This window comes from Sorex fumeus, unplaced genomic scaffold (assembly GCF_029834395.1).
Source record: "Sorex fumeus unplaced genomic scaffold, SorFum_2.1 ptg000014l, whole genome shotgun sequence".
Taxonomy (NCBI): Eukaryota; Metazoa; Chordata; class Mammalia; order Eulipotyphla; family Soricidae; genus Sorex; species Sorex fumeus.
In genome coordinates, this window is record NW_026606071.1 from 17,396,322 (window position 1) to 17,410,211 (window position 13,890).

The 13,890-nt window shown below is 39.9% G+C and overlaps 1 protein-coding gene across 1 annotated transcript; it reads left to right on the plus strand.

Annotated features, from left to right (window-relative positions):
• The first annotated feature begins 333 nt into the window (after positions 1-333).
• Positions 334-11,311, plus strand: CUNH2orf69 (chromosome unknown C2orf69 homolog). The gene is made up of 2 exons (XM_056111681.1): positions 334-834; positions 8,453-11,311. The coding sequence occupies exons 1-2, from the start codon at positions 493-495 to the stop codon at positions 9,275-9,277; spliced, it is 1,167 nt and encodes a 388-aa protein (XP_055967656.1). The 5' UTR covers positions 334-492; the 3' UTR covers positions 9,278-11,311.
• The last annotated feature ends 2,579 nt before the right edge of the window (positions 11,312-13,890 follow it).

Consider the following 13,890-nt stretch of genomic DNA (forward strand, 5'->3'; position numbering starts at 1 on the left):
GAGATTCCGCTACAGGAAAGAAATTACTTAAATTCTTGGGAATGTGTTCCATGTGAGCCGTAAGAACCAGAAAAACCTTACCCAACAGGTTAAGCCTTCTGAAACGCGGGCACGACGTACTCAAAAAAACAAAACAAAACAAAACAAAACTGGGACATTTGTTACCTGACTTCCTCCATCATTCCGGCTCCGGCTCCGGCTCCTTCCCACAGTTCCGTTCGAATTTCCCGGCCGGGGCAGACGGCAGCCAATCACAAACGTCCTTCTCCGGGCCACGCCCCCCCCGCGGCCTCTGGGTGCCCGGCTCGGATTTCGCGCACCCCCCCCCTCCACGCACGCTGCGTGCGCACGTCGGGCCCTGACGCCGTTATCGCCCAGGGGCTGACTCCCGCCCCGGCCGCGCCAGCCGGGGGTTGGGCGGCTGGGGCCGCAGCAGTCCAACCCTTCGGACCTCCCCCTCCCCGCTCCGATCTGCCGGCTGGTCCGCGACCCATGTGGGGGTTTGGGTTCCTGCGGTCGCCGCCGCCACCACTGCTCCTTCTGCTGCCGCAGCTCAGACTCGGGATCGCCGTCTCCTGCTCGACTCAGGCCGGAACCATGAACCTGGGCGGCGGCAGCGGTGCGCGGGGCTCCCCCTCGGCCGAGGGGCACCCGCCGCAGTGCGTGAGACTGTCGGCGGTGGCGGGAGCCGACCCGCAGCGCAGCAATGAGTTACTCCTGCTGCCGGCGGAGGGGGAGGGACCGGCGCGGCGGGGCGCCCCGGGGGACCCGGCGGAGGAACAGCAGCAACCGCCGCCCCAGCATCACGTTCTCTATTTCCCCGGGGATGTGCAGGTAACCCCGGGGCCTCCCTAGGCACCTGTTCCTCCTCCTGGCGTCGGTGCCTTCCTTAGCGCGTTCCCTTCGGTGCCGGTGCCTGGCCTGAACACACCCCCACAGGCGCCTTCGGGGGCGGCTCTTCCTTTAGCCTCACGAAATCCAGAGCCGCCCGGTGCACGCCCCTTGACCCCCCTCCTCGTGGAGCCCCAAGAGGCAAGGTGTCCTTGGAGAGCCACGACCTCGGAGGAGCAGGAAATCGGTCCCGGCTTCGAGGGAGCGGAATTTGAGACGTAATAGGAATGAGACACTGTGTGTGTGTGTGTGTGTGTGTGTGTGTGTGTGTGTGTGTGTGTGTAGACATTGAAGAAATGAGACTGTGCGTGTGTGATGTTGTCTTTTGAATTAAATTCAGAAAACGCTGGAATGAGCAAAGCAAACCAAGCCCAACAAAAACTACAAGTGTTAAACGCTCTCCGTAACCCGAAAAAGCGCAGATTGGGTTGGAGAGGAGAGGAAAGCTAAGCATGTTTTTTATTTTATTGCTCACCTAAATTCTATATTTTTGTTGTGATGTTTTCTTTATTCCTTTTATTAGCTGCAGGCAAATACCCATGAATATGTTGTTCTGCAGATACTAGGTCTCAAACTCAAACTGTTGTCTAATATAGTAGCTGTTAGCTATGCAAATTAATTTGGATTTTATAGAAGTGAAAATCCTGTTCCTCAGGCATCCTGGCGGCCTTTCAAGTGCTCAGTAGAGTTGTGGGTGCTATAATGGTCAGTACAAGGTACAAACCAATTTTTTACAGGATGTTGCCATCATCACAAAATTCTGTTGGATCATGGTGGTGTAGACAGATAAAGACAGTGGTTCTATGTGTTTTTTATACGATGAAACAGTAATTTATTGCTTTTGAATTATTTTTTAAAATATACTTACAAATTCTGAATTACAAAGTGAAAATTTTGTGATTTTTTTCTCATCCCCTCAAAATGTCTAGCTGACTGATGAAAATACTGTGAAAAGGTTAGATTTTAGATTTAAGAGAAGAACCCTAAATTAATCATTTGATACTTTTTTTTCTCCCAGGGCATTACTGATAGTTACTTTCAGAGACTTGTGGACTAGCTACTGAAGGACCAAGATGATGATGATGATGATGATCATAATGATCCAACTTTTATTGAGTACCTTACTAAGTGGCTTTCTTTTTTTTAGCTTTTTGGGTCACAACAGCGATGTTGTTACTCTTCGCTCTGCACTCAGTAATTACTCCTAGCAGTGCTCAGGGGATCATTGGGGATGCTGGGAATCGAACCTGGGTTGGCCTCGTACAAGGCAACACCTTACCAGCTGTACTGTCGCTCTAGCCCCCCTACTAAGTATTTTTAAAGCATGCTGGCCAAAATACAGCACAGCTCTTTAGATGAAATCTAAAGTGCAAATACAGTAGTATCTCCTTTCATTTTGATACCACCTATTTCTTTATAAAGACTGAAATTCCATTAGCTTTTTGAACAGAAAATTACTGTTGATTTTTTGCAGAGTATGAAATGCTTCTAAAAATAAAAATCTTTAAGAGAAAAAATAGTGTATGATGATGCATCAAAAGACTAGAGGCTACATGCTCAAGTTTGTACCCTGATTCTGCATTTTGGGGGATGTTGTTAAATCTGTATGATAGGTCGCTAGCTCAATTGTAACCTAGGAGTAATAATTGATAAGCTGTTAGTGAGGATTGTCTATGTGATTATCAACTAAATTATTACATTTCTTTTTTTTTTTACGAGATATACTCCCAAACAAATCTTAGGTTTTTCTTGTCTTTTAATTTTTTTTTTTTTTTTTGCTTATTTGGTCACACCCAGTGATCTTCAGGGGTTACTCCTGGCTCTGCACTCAGGAATTACTCTTGGCAGTACTCAGGGGACTATATGGGATGCTGGGACTCGAACTCAGGTCGGCCACGTGCAAGGCAAATGCCCTACCCACTATGCTATCACTCTAGCTCCTTAATAATCTTTTTAATTTGTGATTTTACATACTTCTAAAGTTCGCAACCTGACTCAACATCTGTGATTCTACCCTAGCACACTCCTGGAACTTGGGAACAATTCTTGGGAAAACTGCATGTGTGATAGTTCTTTTGGATATTTAGTAGATATCTCAGACCTAAAATCTTTGGATCTTGCCCTAAATTTGTTCTTTCTGCAGTCTTCCTCATCTACTATTCCTTTTAATTCAAGTTAGAAGTTGAAATTATCCTTTAGTTTTTGCTTCCATATGACCGGTCTTAATCCAGTAACAAATAAGGTGGATACATTTTCTAAATGTACCTCATTAGAAGGATTCAGAATTTTTTTCTTTCTTTTTGGGTCACACCTGGCAATGCACAGGGATTTTTCCTGGCTCAGCGCTCAGGAATTACCTCTGGCGGTACTCAGGGGACCATATGGGAGGCTGGCAATCGAACCCGGGTCAGCGGCTTGGAAGGCAAACACCCTACCCGCTGTGCTATTGCTCCAGCCCCCAGAATCATTATTTTAAAATATAAGTCATACCACGCTTTGCTTCAAAACTCTGTATCTATACCTTATGTCAGAGTAAAAGCCAGAGTCTACTCACTGGTTTGCAAGGCCGTTGAATCTCTTCTCTCCCTTCTTTCGTCTCCTTTTTCTCCTGTTTTACTCTTTACCTGCTTCAAAAGTTGCCTTCACAGTAAGGCTTTTTCTGAACATCATTCATGTCTGTACAGGATCCCCGCCTATTCCATTTATTATTTTGATTGATCACTTTTTTATTATTGGGTTTTTTTTTTATACCTATTCTATGATAGATCTCTGTTGCTTAGTGACTGGCATATGGAGGTGGCTGATAGCCTGATGAAAAAGGTAGCTTTGTCACATAAGCATCCTTATTAAGCATCACTCCATTTCCAGCCTCTCTCTGGAGAATGGGAGGAAGAGTTGAAAACTCTAATTATGTCCTGGTCTTTCTGGTGACTAGCACCCATCTGGGAGCCTGCCAAGAGTCACCTCATTAGAACAAAAGACATTCCAGTCATTTAGTAAATTCCTGAGAATTTAGACTATTATGCTAGAAACTTGGGGCTTTTTATTTCACACCTGACCATATATTCTAGGTGTTCCTTGATCTGTCAAGCTGTCTTCTTAGTCTGGCTCTTTAGCTTGCTTTCTTGGAATATTGACTTTATGATCAGTAAAGGACTCTGCCCCATTTAATCAAAGTATGGCTTGTAACCAGTACAGTTCTCAATGTGCTTTAAGTACAGTTCATCTTAAATCTTCGTCATGAATGTCTCCAAACTGTTGGGGACAAATGTCAAGTTTCCTTTAAAATCCTTTGTACCTTTGCTTCAGTAGCAGTTTGGGGCAGGCTCAGTAAATATATGCAAGTCTGTCTGTAAGCCTCTGCATTAATCTCTGTAAAATAATCTCTTGTCTTTTGTCTCACGAGGGTTGAGTTGTTGTCCCTTAATCCATACCAAAAGAGCAAGTGTATTGTACTCCCAGCTAGCATGAAAACAGAAAGAAAACAAGATCTTTACCCACGGTTTTTACCTTTGCTAGAGATTGGTCATAGGTAATAGGATTGCAAAGACCTATTGCAGTCCTAAAGAGTCTTTTCAGAGACATTGTAGATTCATGTAAACTTTTCTTTTTAAACACAAGTGTAGCTGAGTATACCAGGGGTCTTTTAGCACTTATTTTGCAATAAATGAGTGAAGAGTGATTTCATTCGTAGGAACCATAAGGAAATATCCTTTTACATATTTAATTGTGCATGTTTATAAATAGTATGTGTAGCACTGCACTGTAGCACTTTCCTCCCGTTGTTCATTGATTTGCCTGAGCAGGCACCAGTAATGTCTCCATTGTGAGACTTCTTGTTAACTCTTTTTGGCATATCGAATACGTCACAGGGAGATTGCCAAGCTCTGTCCTGTGGTCGGAATACACTTGGTAGCTTGTCCGGCTCTCCAAGAGAGACAGAGAAATCGAACCTGGGTTGGCCGCATGCAAGCCAAACGCCCTACCCACTGTGCTATCGCTCCAGCCCAGATAGTAGCATCTGTAGCACTGTCATCCCATTGTTCATCGATTTGCTTGAGCAGGCACCAGTAACATCTCCATTGAGAGATTGTTACTGTTTTTGCCCAAATAGTATATAAGTGAAATAAATCCCTAGATGTGGAATTATGAGGCCAAAAGAGAAGTACCTTTTAAACTATATTGTATATATACTCTTTAGCACAGCGGGTAGGGCGTTTGCCTTGCACGCAGCCAACATGGCCGACCCGAGTTCGATTCCTCCACCCCTCTCGGAGAGCCCGGCAAGCTACCGAGAGTATTCGATATGCCAGACACAGTAACAACAAAGTCTCCAATGGAGACGTTACTGGGCCCGCTCGAGCAAATCGATGATCAACGGGAGGGCATTTATTTTTTATTATAACTGTTAGAAAGAAAAATCACAACTATTCTTTCACACCCTCTGTTCAATCCTTCAGCAAATCTATAAAAAATTATTCGGACTGACTTCTAACCATCTTCACTCTATCACCGGTTTGAGCTATCTTTTCTCATTGGCTTCATGCTTCAGTATCCTCCCACTGGTTTTTCTCCTTCAGGTGTTGCCCCTTCACATATAGAAGCCAGAGTAATCCTTCACCACAGGTGATTCATCCTCTGCTTCAAACTCATAGCAAAGGCTAGAGTCCACTGGTGTCTTTCCAGGCGTGATCAGTGTCAACCAGAAATCTCTGGCATCCTAGCAATCTTTTTGCTCCTTGCTTCACTTCCAGTGGAAAGACACTGCCCTGTACTGTTTCCCTATTTTAGTTATGCTAACCATCCTTTCAGTTCAGCATTTTTTGTAGTTACCATTCCTCATGCCAGAAAATACCCACTTGGCTGACTTCCTCAGTTCCTTTACATCCTGCTCAACTAGTCTTACTAGAGTCTACCCTCTTTTTTAAATCTTCCCATCCTTGCTAAGACTTACTTATGTCCCACCTGATTATGTCCCACTGCACTTAACAGTTTTATACAGTCCATTTATTTTTTGTTAATTTCATCCATTCATGAGCCTCACCACCAGAAATGTTGTTCATTGAGAATCCAAAATTTTAATTATATTTAGATCTAAATCTCAAAACTGAATTCAGTTCTTAAAAAATTTAAAATATATGAACGTTGCAGCTATGTGAATCTTCTTAACTGTAGATTTTATGAGAAATTCAGATTATGTACTTCCAATGAAAATTTAACATCCAAATGGAGATGTTCCATAAATACACTGGGTTTCAAAACTTGGTAAGGAAAAGACATAATCTCAACAGTTTTTCACATTGGTTACATGTTGAAATGGTAACATCTTGGATCTATTAAACTCAGCATTGAGTCATTCAGTTTTTAAATCCATGTAGGATGTTTTCCAGTGCCTATGAAATTAATGAAAAAAAAATTAGGCCTCTGGCGGAAAGTATTAAAATCTGTACAACCAACCTTAAAATAAGAATTTTCTCATTGGCACAAAGTCCCTGCTTTTTGTAAGCTCACGAGGTTGAAACTTCCATCTCTGTGCCATTTACTGTGCTAAGTATGGTCCTTTGATGCTGGGAGACACCCAGTGCCACAGTAAAGTGGGCATTCTCTGCTGCATTGCAGCCAGGTAGGTGTGTGTGAGTACAACTATGGAGTGCAGTCCCTGGGAAGCCTGTGCACAAGCACTATCATCAATGTGTACAACTAGATGTGCGAGCACTCCCAGCAAGTGTGTGTGCAAATTCTGATCATGAGAGTAGTCATGAAGGAAAGGGAAGTAAGTGTACCAAATTTCTTTGACCTATTTTTTCCCTGTCTGGAGATCTATTTAAAAGAATGCACTCACAAATTATACAAAGGGGTTTTCCCCATAATACATATTACAGCTTTATTTGTGATAGTACTGTAGCACTGTCCTCCTGTTGTTCATCGATTTGCGTAAGCAGGCACCAGTAACATCTCCTTTTTGAAACTTGTTACTTTTTTTGGCATATCAAACAAATATACCACGGGGAGCTTGCCAGGCTCTGCCTTGCAGGCGGGATACTCTTGGTAGCTTGCCAGGCTCTCAGAGAGGGACCGAGGAATCGAACCCTGGTCGGCCGTATGCAAAGCAAACACCCTACCCTACCCGCTGTGGTATCGCTCCAGCCCTACAAAAATTAAAATTAGACATTGTGTTCAGGTTGTAAAGAATAATCCAGTGAGGGAGGGGTGCGGGATAGCAGCTTTAATAGGAATTATATATTTGTATATAAATTATATATATATAAAAATTATATTTGTCCAAAAGTCTCATAAATCCAGGCTTTTTACTTAAGTGTTAGTAATGAGAGTATATGTACCATAGCACTGAAGCACTGTCCTCCCATTGTTCATCAATTTGCTCGAGCGAGCCCAGTAATGGCTCCATTGTGAGACTTGTTACTGTTTGGCATATAGAATATGTCATGGGTAGCTTGCCAGGCTTTGCCGTGCGGGCAAGATACTCTTGGTAGCTTGCTGGGCTCTCTGAGAGGGGCGGAGGAATCGAACCCCGGTTGGCTGAGTAGGCCGCATGCAAATGTCCTGCTGCTGTGCTATGTACATCAAATAAAAATTATAAAACATATCTGAATCCTTTTAAAGCAGTTTCCCAGAGTAGATGGTACTACTAGATTTCCCTGATGGGCACTGGATTAATTGGGGCAGGAGTTGGTGGGTGGGTGGGGTGGCAGCTTCAGGCACAATTGGGGAGTGCTTTCAGAGATCTTGGATTGGAAAGGAGCACAAAAAATTTGTTCACGTACTTGGATATTTGGATATGCAAGTGACAAGCCAAATTCATTTTGAAAATGAAAATCTTTAGATTTTCAGGCCTGAGGAGATAGTACAAATGCTAGGGATATGGTTTGGTCCTCAGGTGTGAACCAAGAGTAGTCTTAAAGGACCTCAAATATTGCTGGATGTGTCCCTGCTAGTTCCCAAGCACCGCAGGACCCCAGCAATGCTATATCCTCAGATCCTTGCATTGAACCATTGACCAGGTTGGCTGAGTGTCACTGGGAGTGGGCCTTAGGCCAGGCCTTCTGAGTACCTCTTGGGACCACACACCCCCAAAAAATTTACGAAAGGGGGCTGGAGCGATAGCACAGAGGGTAGGGTGTTTACCTTGCATACGGCTGACTCTGGTTCGATTACCAGCATCCCATATAGTCCCCGAGCACTGCCAGGAGTAATTCCTGAGTGCAGAGCCAGGAATAACCCCTGTGCATTGTCAGGTGTGACTGTGACCCCCCCAAAAAAAGCAAAAATAAAAATTACAGGAAGGATGTTGAATCATTTTTCAAATGTATTTGAGATATTTGTTTAAAATCTTGAAATCATAATTTATATTTTTTACTCCTGGGCCTGTTCGAGCAAATCGATGAACAATGGGAGGACAGTGCTACAGTGCTACTCTAGTATTTAACCTTTAACCACAGGTAGTATTTCAGACTCTTCCCCAATAAAAATGGGACTTAAGTTATTTTGTAGAAATGATTTTACATGTGTATTTAATAGTTCTATGTTTCTTACCTTTCAGAATTACCATGAAATTATGACTCGACATCCTGAGAATTACCAGTGGGCAGACTGGAGTCTAGAAAATGTTGCCACCATTTTGGCCCACCGGTTCCCCAATAGCTACATCTGGGTGATAAAGTGTTCCCGAATGCATTTGCACAAATTCAGCTGCTATGACAATTTTGTGAAAAGCAATATGTTTGGTGCTCCTGAACACAGTAACAACTTTGGAGCTTTTAAACACCTTTATATGTTAGTAGTTAATGCTTTTAACTTAAGTCAAAACAGTTTCCTACCAAAGAATATGAACGATTTGAATAAGGACTCCAAAGCATCGAATTGTAGATCCAGCTCTTCTCATACCTCTAATGGTTGCCAGAAAGGAAAAGAGAGGACCTGTGAAAATTTTGATGAGTCTGCCACTAGTTTTTATCCACCATCGCTAAATGGTGCATCTTTTACTTTGGTTGGATTTAGTAAAGGTTGTGTTGTTTTGAATCAGCTGCTTTTTGAATTGAAAGAAGCCAAGAAAGACAAAGACATAGATACTTTCATCAAAAGCATAAGAACAATATACTGGCTGGATGGTGGTCATTCTGGAGGAAGCAATACTTGGGTTACTTACCCAGAAGTCTTGAAAGAGTTTGCTCAAACAGGGGTTGTTGTTCACACTCATGTTACACCTTACCAAGTACGTGATCCAATGAGGTCTTGGATTGGAAAGGAGCACAAAAAATTTGTTCAGATACTTGGAGATTTGGGTATGCAAGTGACAAGCCAAATTCATTTTGTAAATGAAAATCCTTCCATAGAGAATCACTTCAGGGTTCATGAAGTATTTTGAGACCATAAGATTATAAATGTGCTTGTTCAGTAGAAGAACATGAGCACTATAAATTCAGATGAGATATTCTTAGAGGTACTATCTATCAGAAGAAAGCACACATTCCTAAAATATCATTGTAATGGGCATTAGTATTCCTTGCTTGTGAATGTGAAGTTTTTAATTTGGACTGTTAATTGAAATTAAAAGATGGTTTGTGATCATCTTACAAGGAGATATAAGATCCTTAACAAGGTTATATTATAGTATCCTTATAAAAGATAAAATTATTAGAAATAGTACATTTTCTGAGTTATGTTTTAAACTTACTTTGGTAACACTATAATAGTAATTATCAATTTTGGCAGTTAAAATTTGAGTGGAAACATTTTCTTTAGAGATACAGGCAAAGGCATTGATGTTTTGTCATTCTGAAGTGACTGAATACTCCTTTTTAGGTTTTGTAAACATGGGCTCATTTTTCAGTGTGCCACCCAGTGTTTTTTCTTGAGTCAAAATATATTTGTCCTGAAACATAGTGTAAAGCTGAGTTTTTTTTAAAAAAATTACACAATGGCTTAATTTTTAATTGACAACTTTTGTATATGTTAGAGTTCCTTCAGTCTTTGCCAAAAACAGTTTAGAAAACTGTTATATAATTTTCAAACAAATTGAAAAAGTTGAATGTAACTGTGTTTTGGTAATACTGTATATTTAAAATTTATTCCTCCTATCTTGAAAGATTCTAACTTAGGTAAAAAATATATATAATACTATTAGTGTTTTGTTGAAAGGAGACAAATTCTATAGATTTCGTATTTCTTCAGAAGCATGATTTTTTGGTCTGGCAAAAGAAAGCGATTCTCTTTGGCCAAAATGCAAAATTATATTGCTGTAAGAAAAGTTAAAAGGGAAAGTCTGAAGGCACAAGTGAATTTGTTTTGGCTCAGAAAATGAATTTGTTTAACACTGCTACATAATTTGTGTGAGTTTCCTTCTGCCCATTTCTTTTGACCTATATACATATATTTTGAGATGAAATATCAAACAACAATGAAATATAACTGCAGTTACAATAAAAGGTGAGTGGGGTTTTCTTGCTTAGTACTGATTCATTTTTGCAGGTTATTAAATAATTAAGGGGAAGTTACATATTGGCTTAGTTTTTAAAACTCACCAAAACCTATAACACAAAGGACATAAAATTTTTTTAAACAAAATTGTTAACTTGTTTTTCCCCAGAATATATTTTAATGTCTGAAAAATCATTCTAAATATGACGACTAACAAGAAAAGATTCTTAATCAGATTCTTAAAAAATACATCCTTAATTTTATTAACTACAAAATAGTGTTTCAATGAATTTTGTGTTTCTGAACAAAGTACTTTAATACTCTTTCTTTAAATACCTGCCATTTCTTTTGAAATCAAAAATTCCCATTAAAGAAACATGTCATCCTAATTTTAGCATTTGATTGATAAATTTGTCATAAAGTACTGATTATTCAAAGATTTTTTTTTAATTGAGTAATCCTTGGTCATATGCCTGTGTAGCAAATGCTGAATTGTTGAACTGCTGAATGCAGAGAGGGAACAGGTTAAACTAAAATGGCAAATGCAAAAGTGTCAAGGTCAAAACCCGGCATTTTTATGTTTTGTTAAGTAACTATTTTTATGTTTTGTTAAGTAACCTTTCTTGCATTGCATCAAAATGCGGCAGTCAAGTAGTTGATCCATCTTCAAATAATTTTAATACTCCAAATTTGTCCTTTATATGGTTAAAACTGTTGTGTATTTCAGTATATTCTTCTGGATTGTGCCTTTGTGATTGTGGCATGAAATAAGTCAATTGAGTAGTCATACAAATATGAAAGTTATTAACACCACAGCATGAAGATAAAATTGTATTAAAATTAATTCACAGAACTTTAGATGTGCTTTATGTTACTGAATTTGTTAAAACTAGTTATTTGAAAGGAAGTGGTTTATTTCCATTTACTCTTTGGATATGCCTTCATTAACCATGTTTTTTCAAATCAGCCTTGATTCTTTTCTTTTCTATAAGAATACATTTTTTAATGTTCATAAAAATTTCTATTGTTTTCTTCTATAAAGAGTTGTATAAAACAAAATCAAAAATAAGTTCTTCCTTTTCTACACTGATCGCCTGTGTCCTTTAGCTGTTCTTAAATAGTGAAACTCTGATTTTGGGATATGGTACAGACAAAACAAACCCTAAGATGTGAATACAGAAATGAAGATTAGACTAAGCCTGAAGAGGCGATGTATTTCATATACATATATGCATGTGTCTGTGTATAGTATTTGCGGGTTGGGGGAGGGACTGGGCCACAAACTGGTTTACTCCTGGCTCTGTATCTCAGGGATCATTCCTGGCATTGCTTAGGGGACAATGGTGCTAAGGATCTAACTGGGGCTGGCTATTTGCAAACACTTCTTGGCCTAAGGCCCAAAAGGCAGTATTCTTAAAAGTGTTAATGTTATGCCTCAATTATTATATAGCAGTGCTTCTCAAAATGGGTGATAATTCCATTGTAGGAGTTAGGTTCCTAAAAAGATGGAGGTAAGTGAGATTGAATTAGAAGCCTCGGATGCAAATGGTGAGTATTCATTTAAAGTAGATTTCCAGGGCACATGGTTGAGTGGTTTTTTTCCTTTTCCTTTCCTGGAAAGGGGTGGTAAGCCAAATAGGTACAGCAAACTCAGCTTTAAAGTCTAAAGTATGAAGATGATACACAGATTTCTAGGTATACATTTATATAGGAATCATTAATTCAAGTTGCTCTTTACAAATGATACAAAGGGGTGAGGAGCTATTCATGTTAGAGACAGGAAGTCATTTCTGGCCATTCTAGTATCCCATAAAATGGAACTCTGAAAACCAGGATACAATCTTGGTATAATGGAGACAGACAGACACATCCTTTGTTCTGGAAGCAAGATTTTAAGGTAATAGCAGAGACAATAAAGGGTGACTGCCAATCTATGTCAGTTCTTCCTGGATACATTTATTAGTTTAGCACTAGGGAAAGGAGTCAGAAGTACAGTTCCAAGTCCATCCAGACCTGCGTTTAGCTTCCTGGGGAGGGGAAGGGGTCAACTTCTATTCAGCTAAGTGTTGGCAATTTTAGACAATTGAAATACTGGCTACTAAGGTTCATACTATATGTACACCTAGCTACTGTTCAAAAGGATAAAAAGATTCAAAATAATCTTCATAGACTTTGTTTCCTATTTTGGTTTTTCATGGTCACAAGTTGAACATTATTTATTGAATAGATTCCAACTGTATGTAATTCCACTGTAATTAATACCAAGACAAAATCTCAGTATTTACCAAAAGCCACTAATTATAGCCTACGTATGTATTTTCAGAACTTGTTTTCAGAAAGTACACAGGGAAAAAAGTTTTAAATAATAATATACAACTGTGGATTCTGGCCTGCCCACCTGCTTATTCGATCACTACTCAGAAGCTATCATTAGTGGTTTATTTTTGTGTAAATGCAACACATACACAAACTGATGTCTACTTGGAACATGTCTTTGTATTATACAAATACACATATTAAACACTTTTCAAATGTTTTTTGTCATTTGGAATCTTGAGAAAATTCCTTGCCAGTACATACATCTCTGCATTTCATTTTTGTAGTTGTATAATATTCATCCTAAACTGGGCTGGTACTTGTTCATCAGTCTTTGTATCCCTTTTCTATGTATCAGTGAGAAGTTTTGCTAGCAGATGAAAAACACTACTTTGTGAGTCAAGTGAAGTCCCCAAACTATAGCTAAATCTACAAAACCGTGTAGTCTATTTAAAAATGAGGTATTAACAGAATAGGGAATTATTAACTTGGTCACAACTATAATTCCAATTTATTTTATCCAGCTCCATGGATCTGAAAACCTATTTATTTTTGGTTTGGGAGTCACACCTGGCAGTGCTCAGGATTTATTCCTGCCTCTGTTTAGGGGTCACTCCTGGTGGGCTCAAGAGACCATATGTGGTGGCAGGGATACCAACCTGGGTGGGTCACGTGCAAGGTAAAAACCCTACCCATTGTACTGTTGCTACAGACCCTGGACAATCATTTTTATGATTGCAACAGGAACAATCTCGACTTGACAGAAAGAATAATTTGTTTTGGGTCACACCAGGCAATGCTCAGGGACTACTCCTGACTCTGCACTCAGGAATTACCCCCAGCAGTGCTTGGGTGGTCATTTAGTTGGTGCCTGGATTGAACCCAGGTCAGCTGCATGCAAGGCAAACCCCTCCCTGCTGGACTATCGCTCTGGCCCTGAAAGAACGATTAAATGGAAGCAAACACCAGCTATCAACTGTGTGCCTGCCCTTGAACTTTCTCCTGTATTTAGCCAATCATATAAATTACAATTTAACTGTTTTTGAAAATAAGAAAAATAAGCTTCAAAAAGTTTCATTTAATTTGCGTAAGGAGAGTCAGTTTGCTTCCCAAATAAACTGAGTAAGAAGAATATTCTCTGCCAAAACTGTAATGTTATTCTAAGTATCCAAGCACCTATCTATGCCCCTACATAGCTACCATACATAGCAAAACCGAGGGCTTATTAAAGAACTGACTATAAAC

What these genes read in the sequence shown, in the direction of transcription:
- CUNH2orf69 (XM_056111681.1), top strand. Translation starts at nt 493, where the DNA reads ATGTGGGGGTTTGGGTTCCTGCGGTCGCCGCCGCCACCACTGCTCCTT. An exon ending in ATTTCCCCGGGGATGTGCAG is followed by an intron (nt 835 to 8,452) that starts GTAACCCCGGGG and finishes CTTACCTTTCAG; the next exon opens with AATTACCATGAAATTATGAC.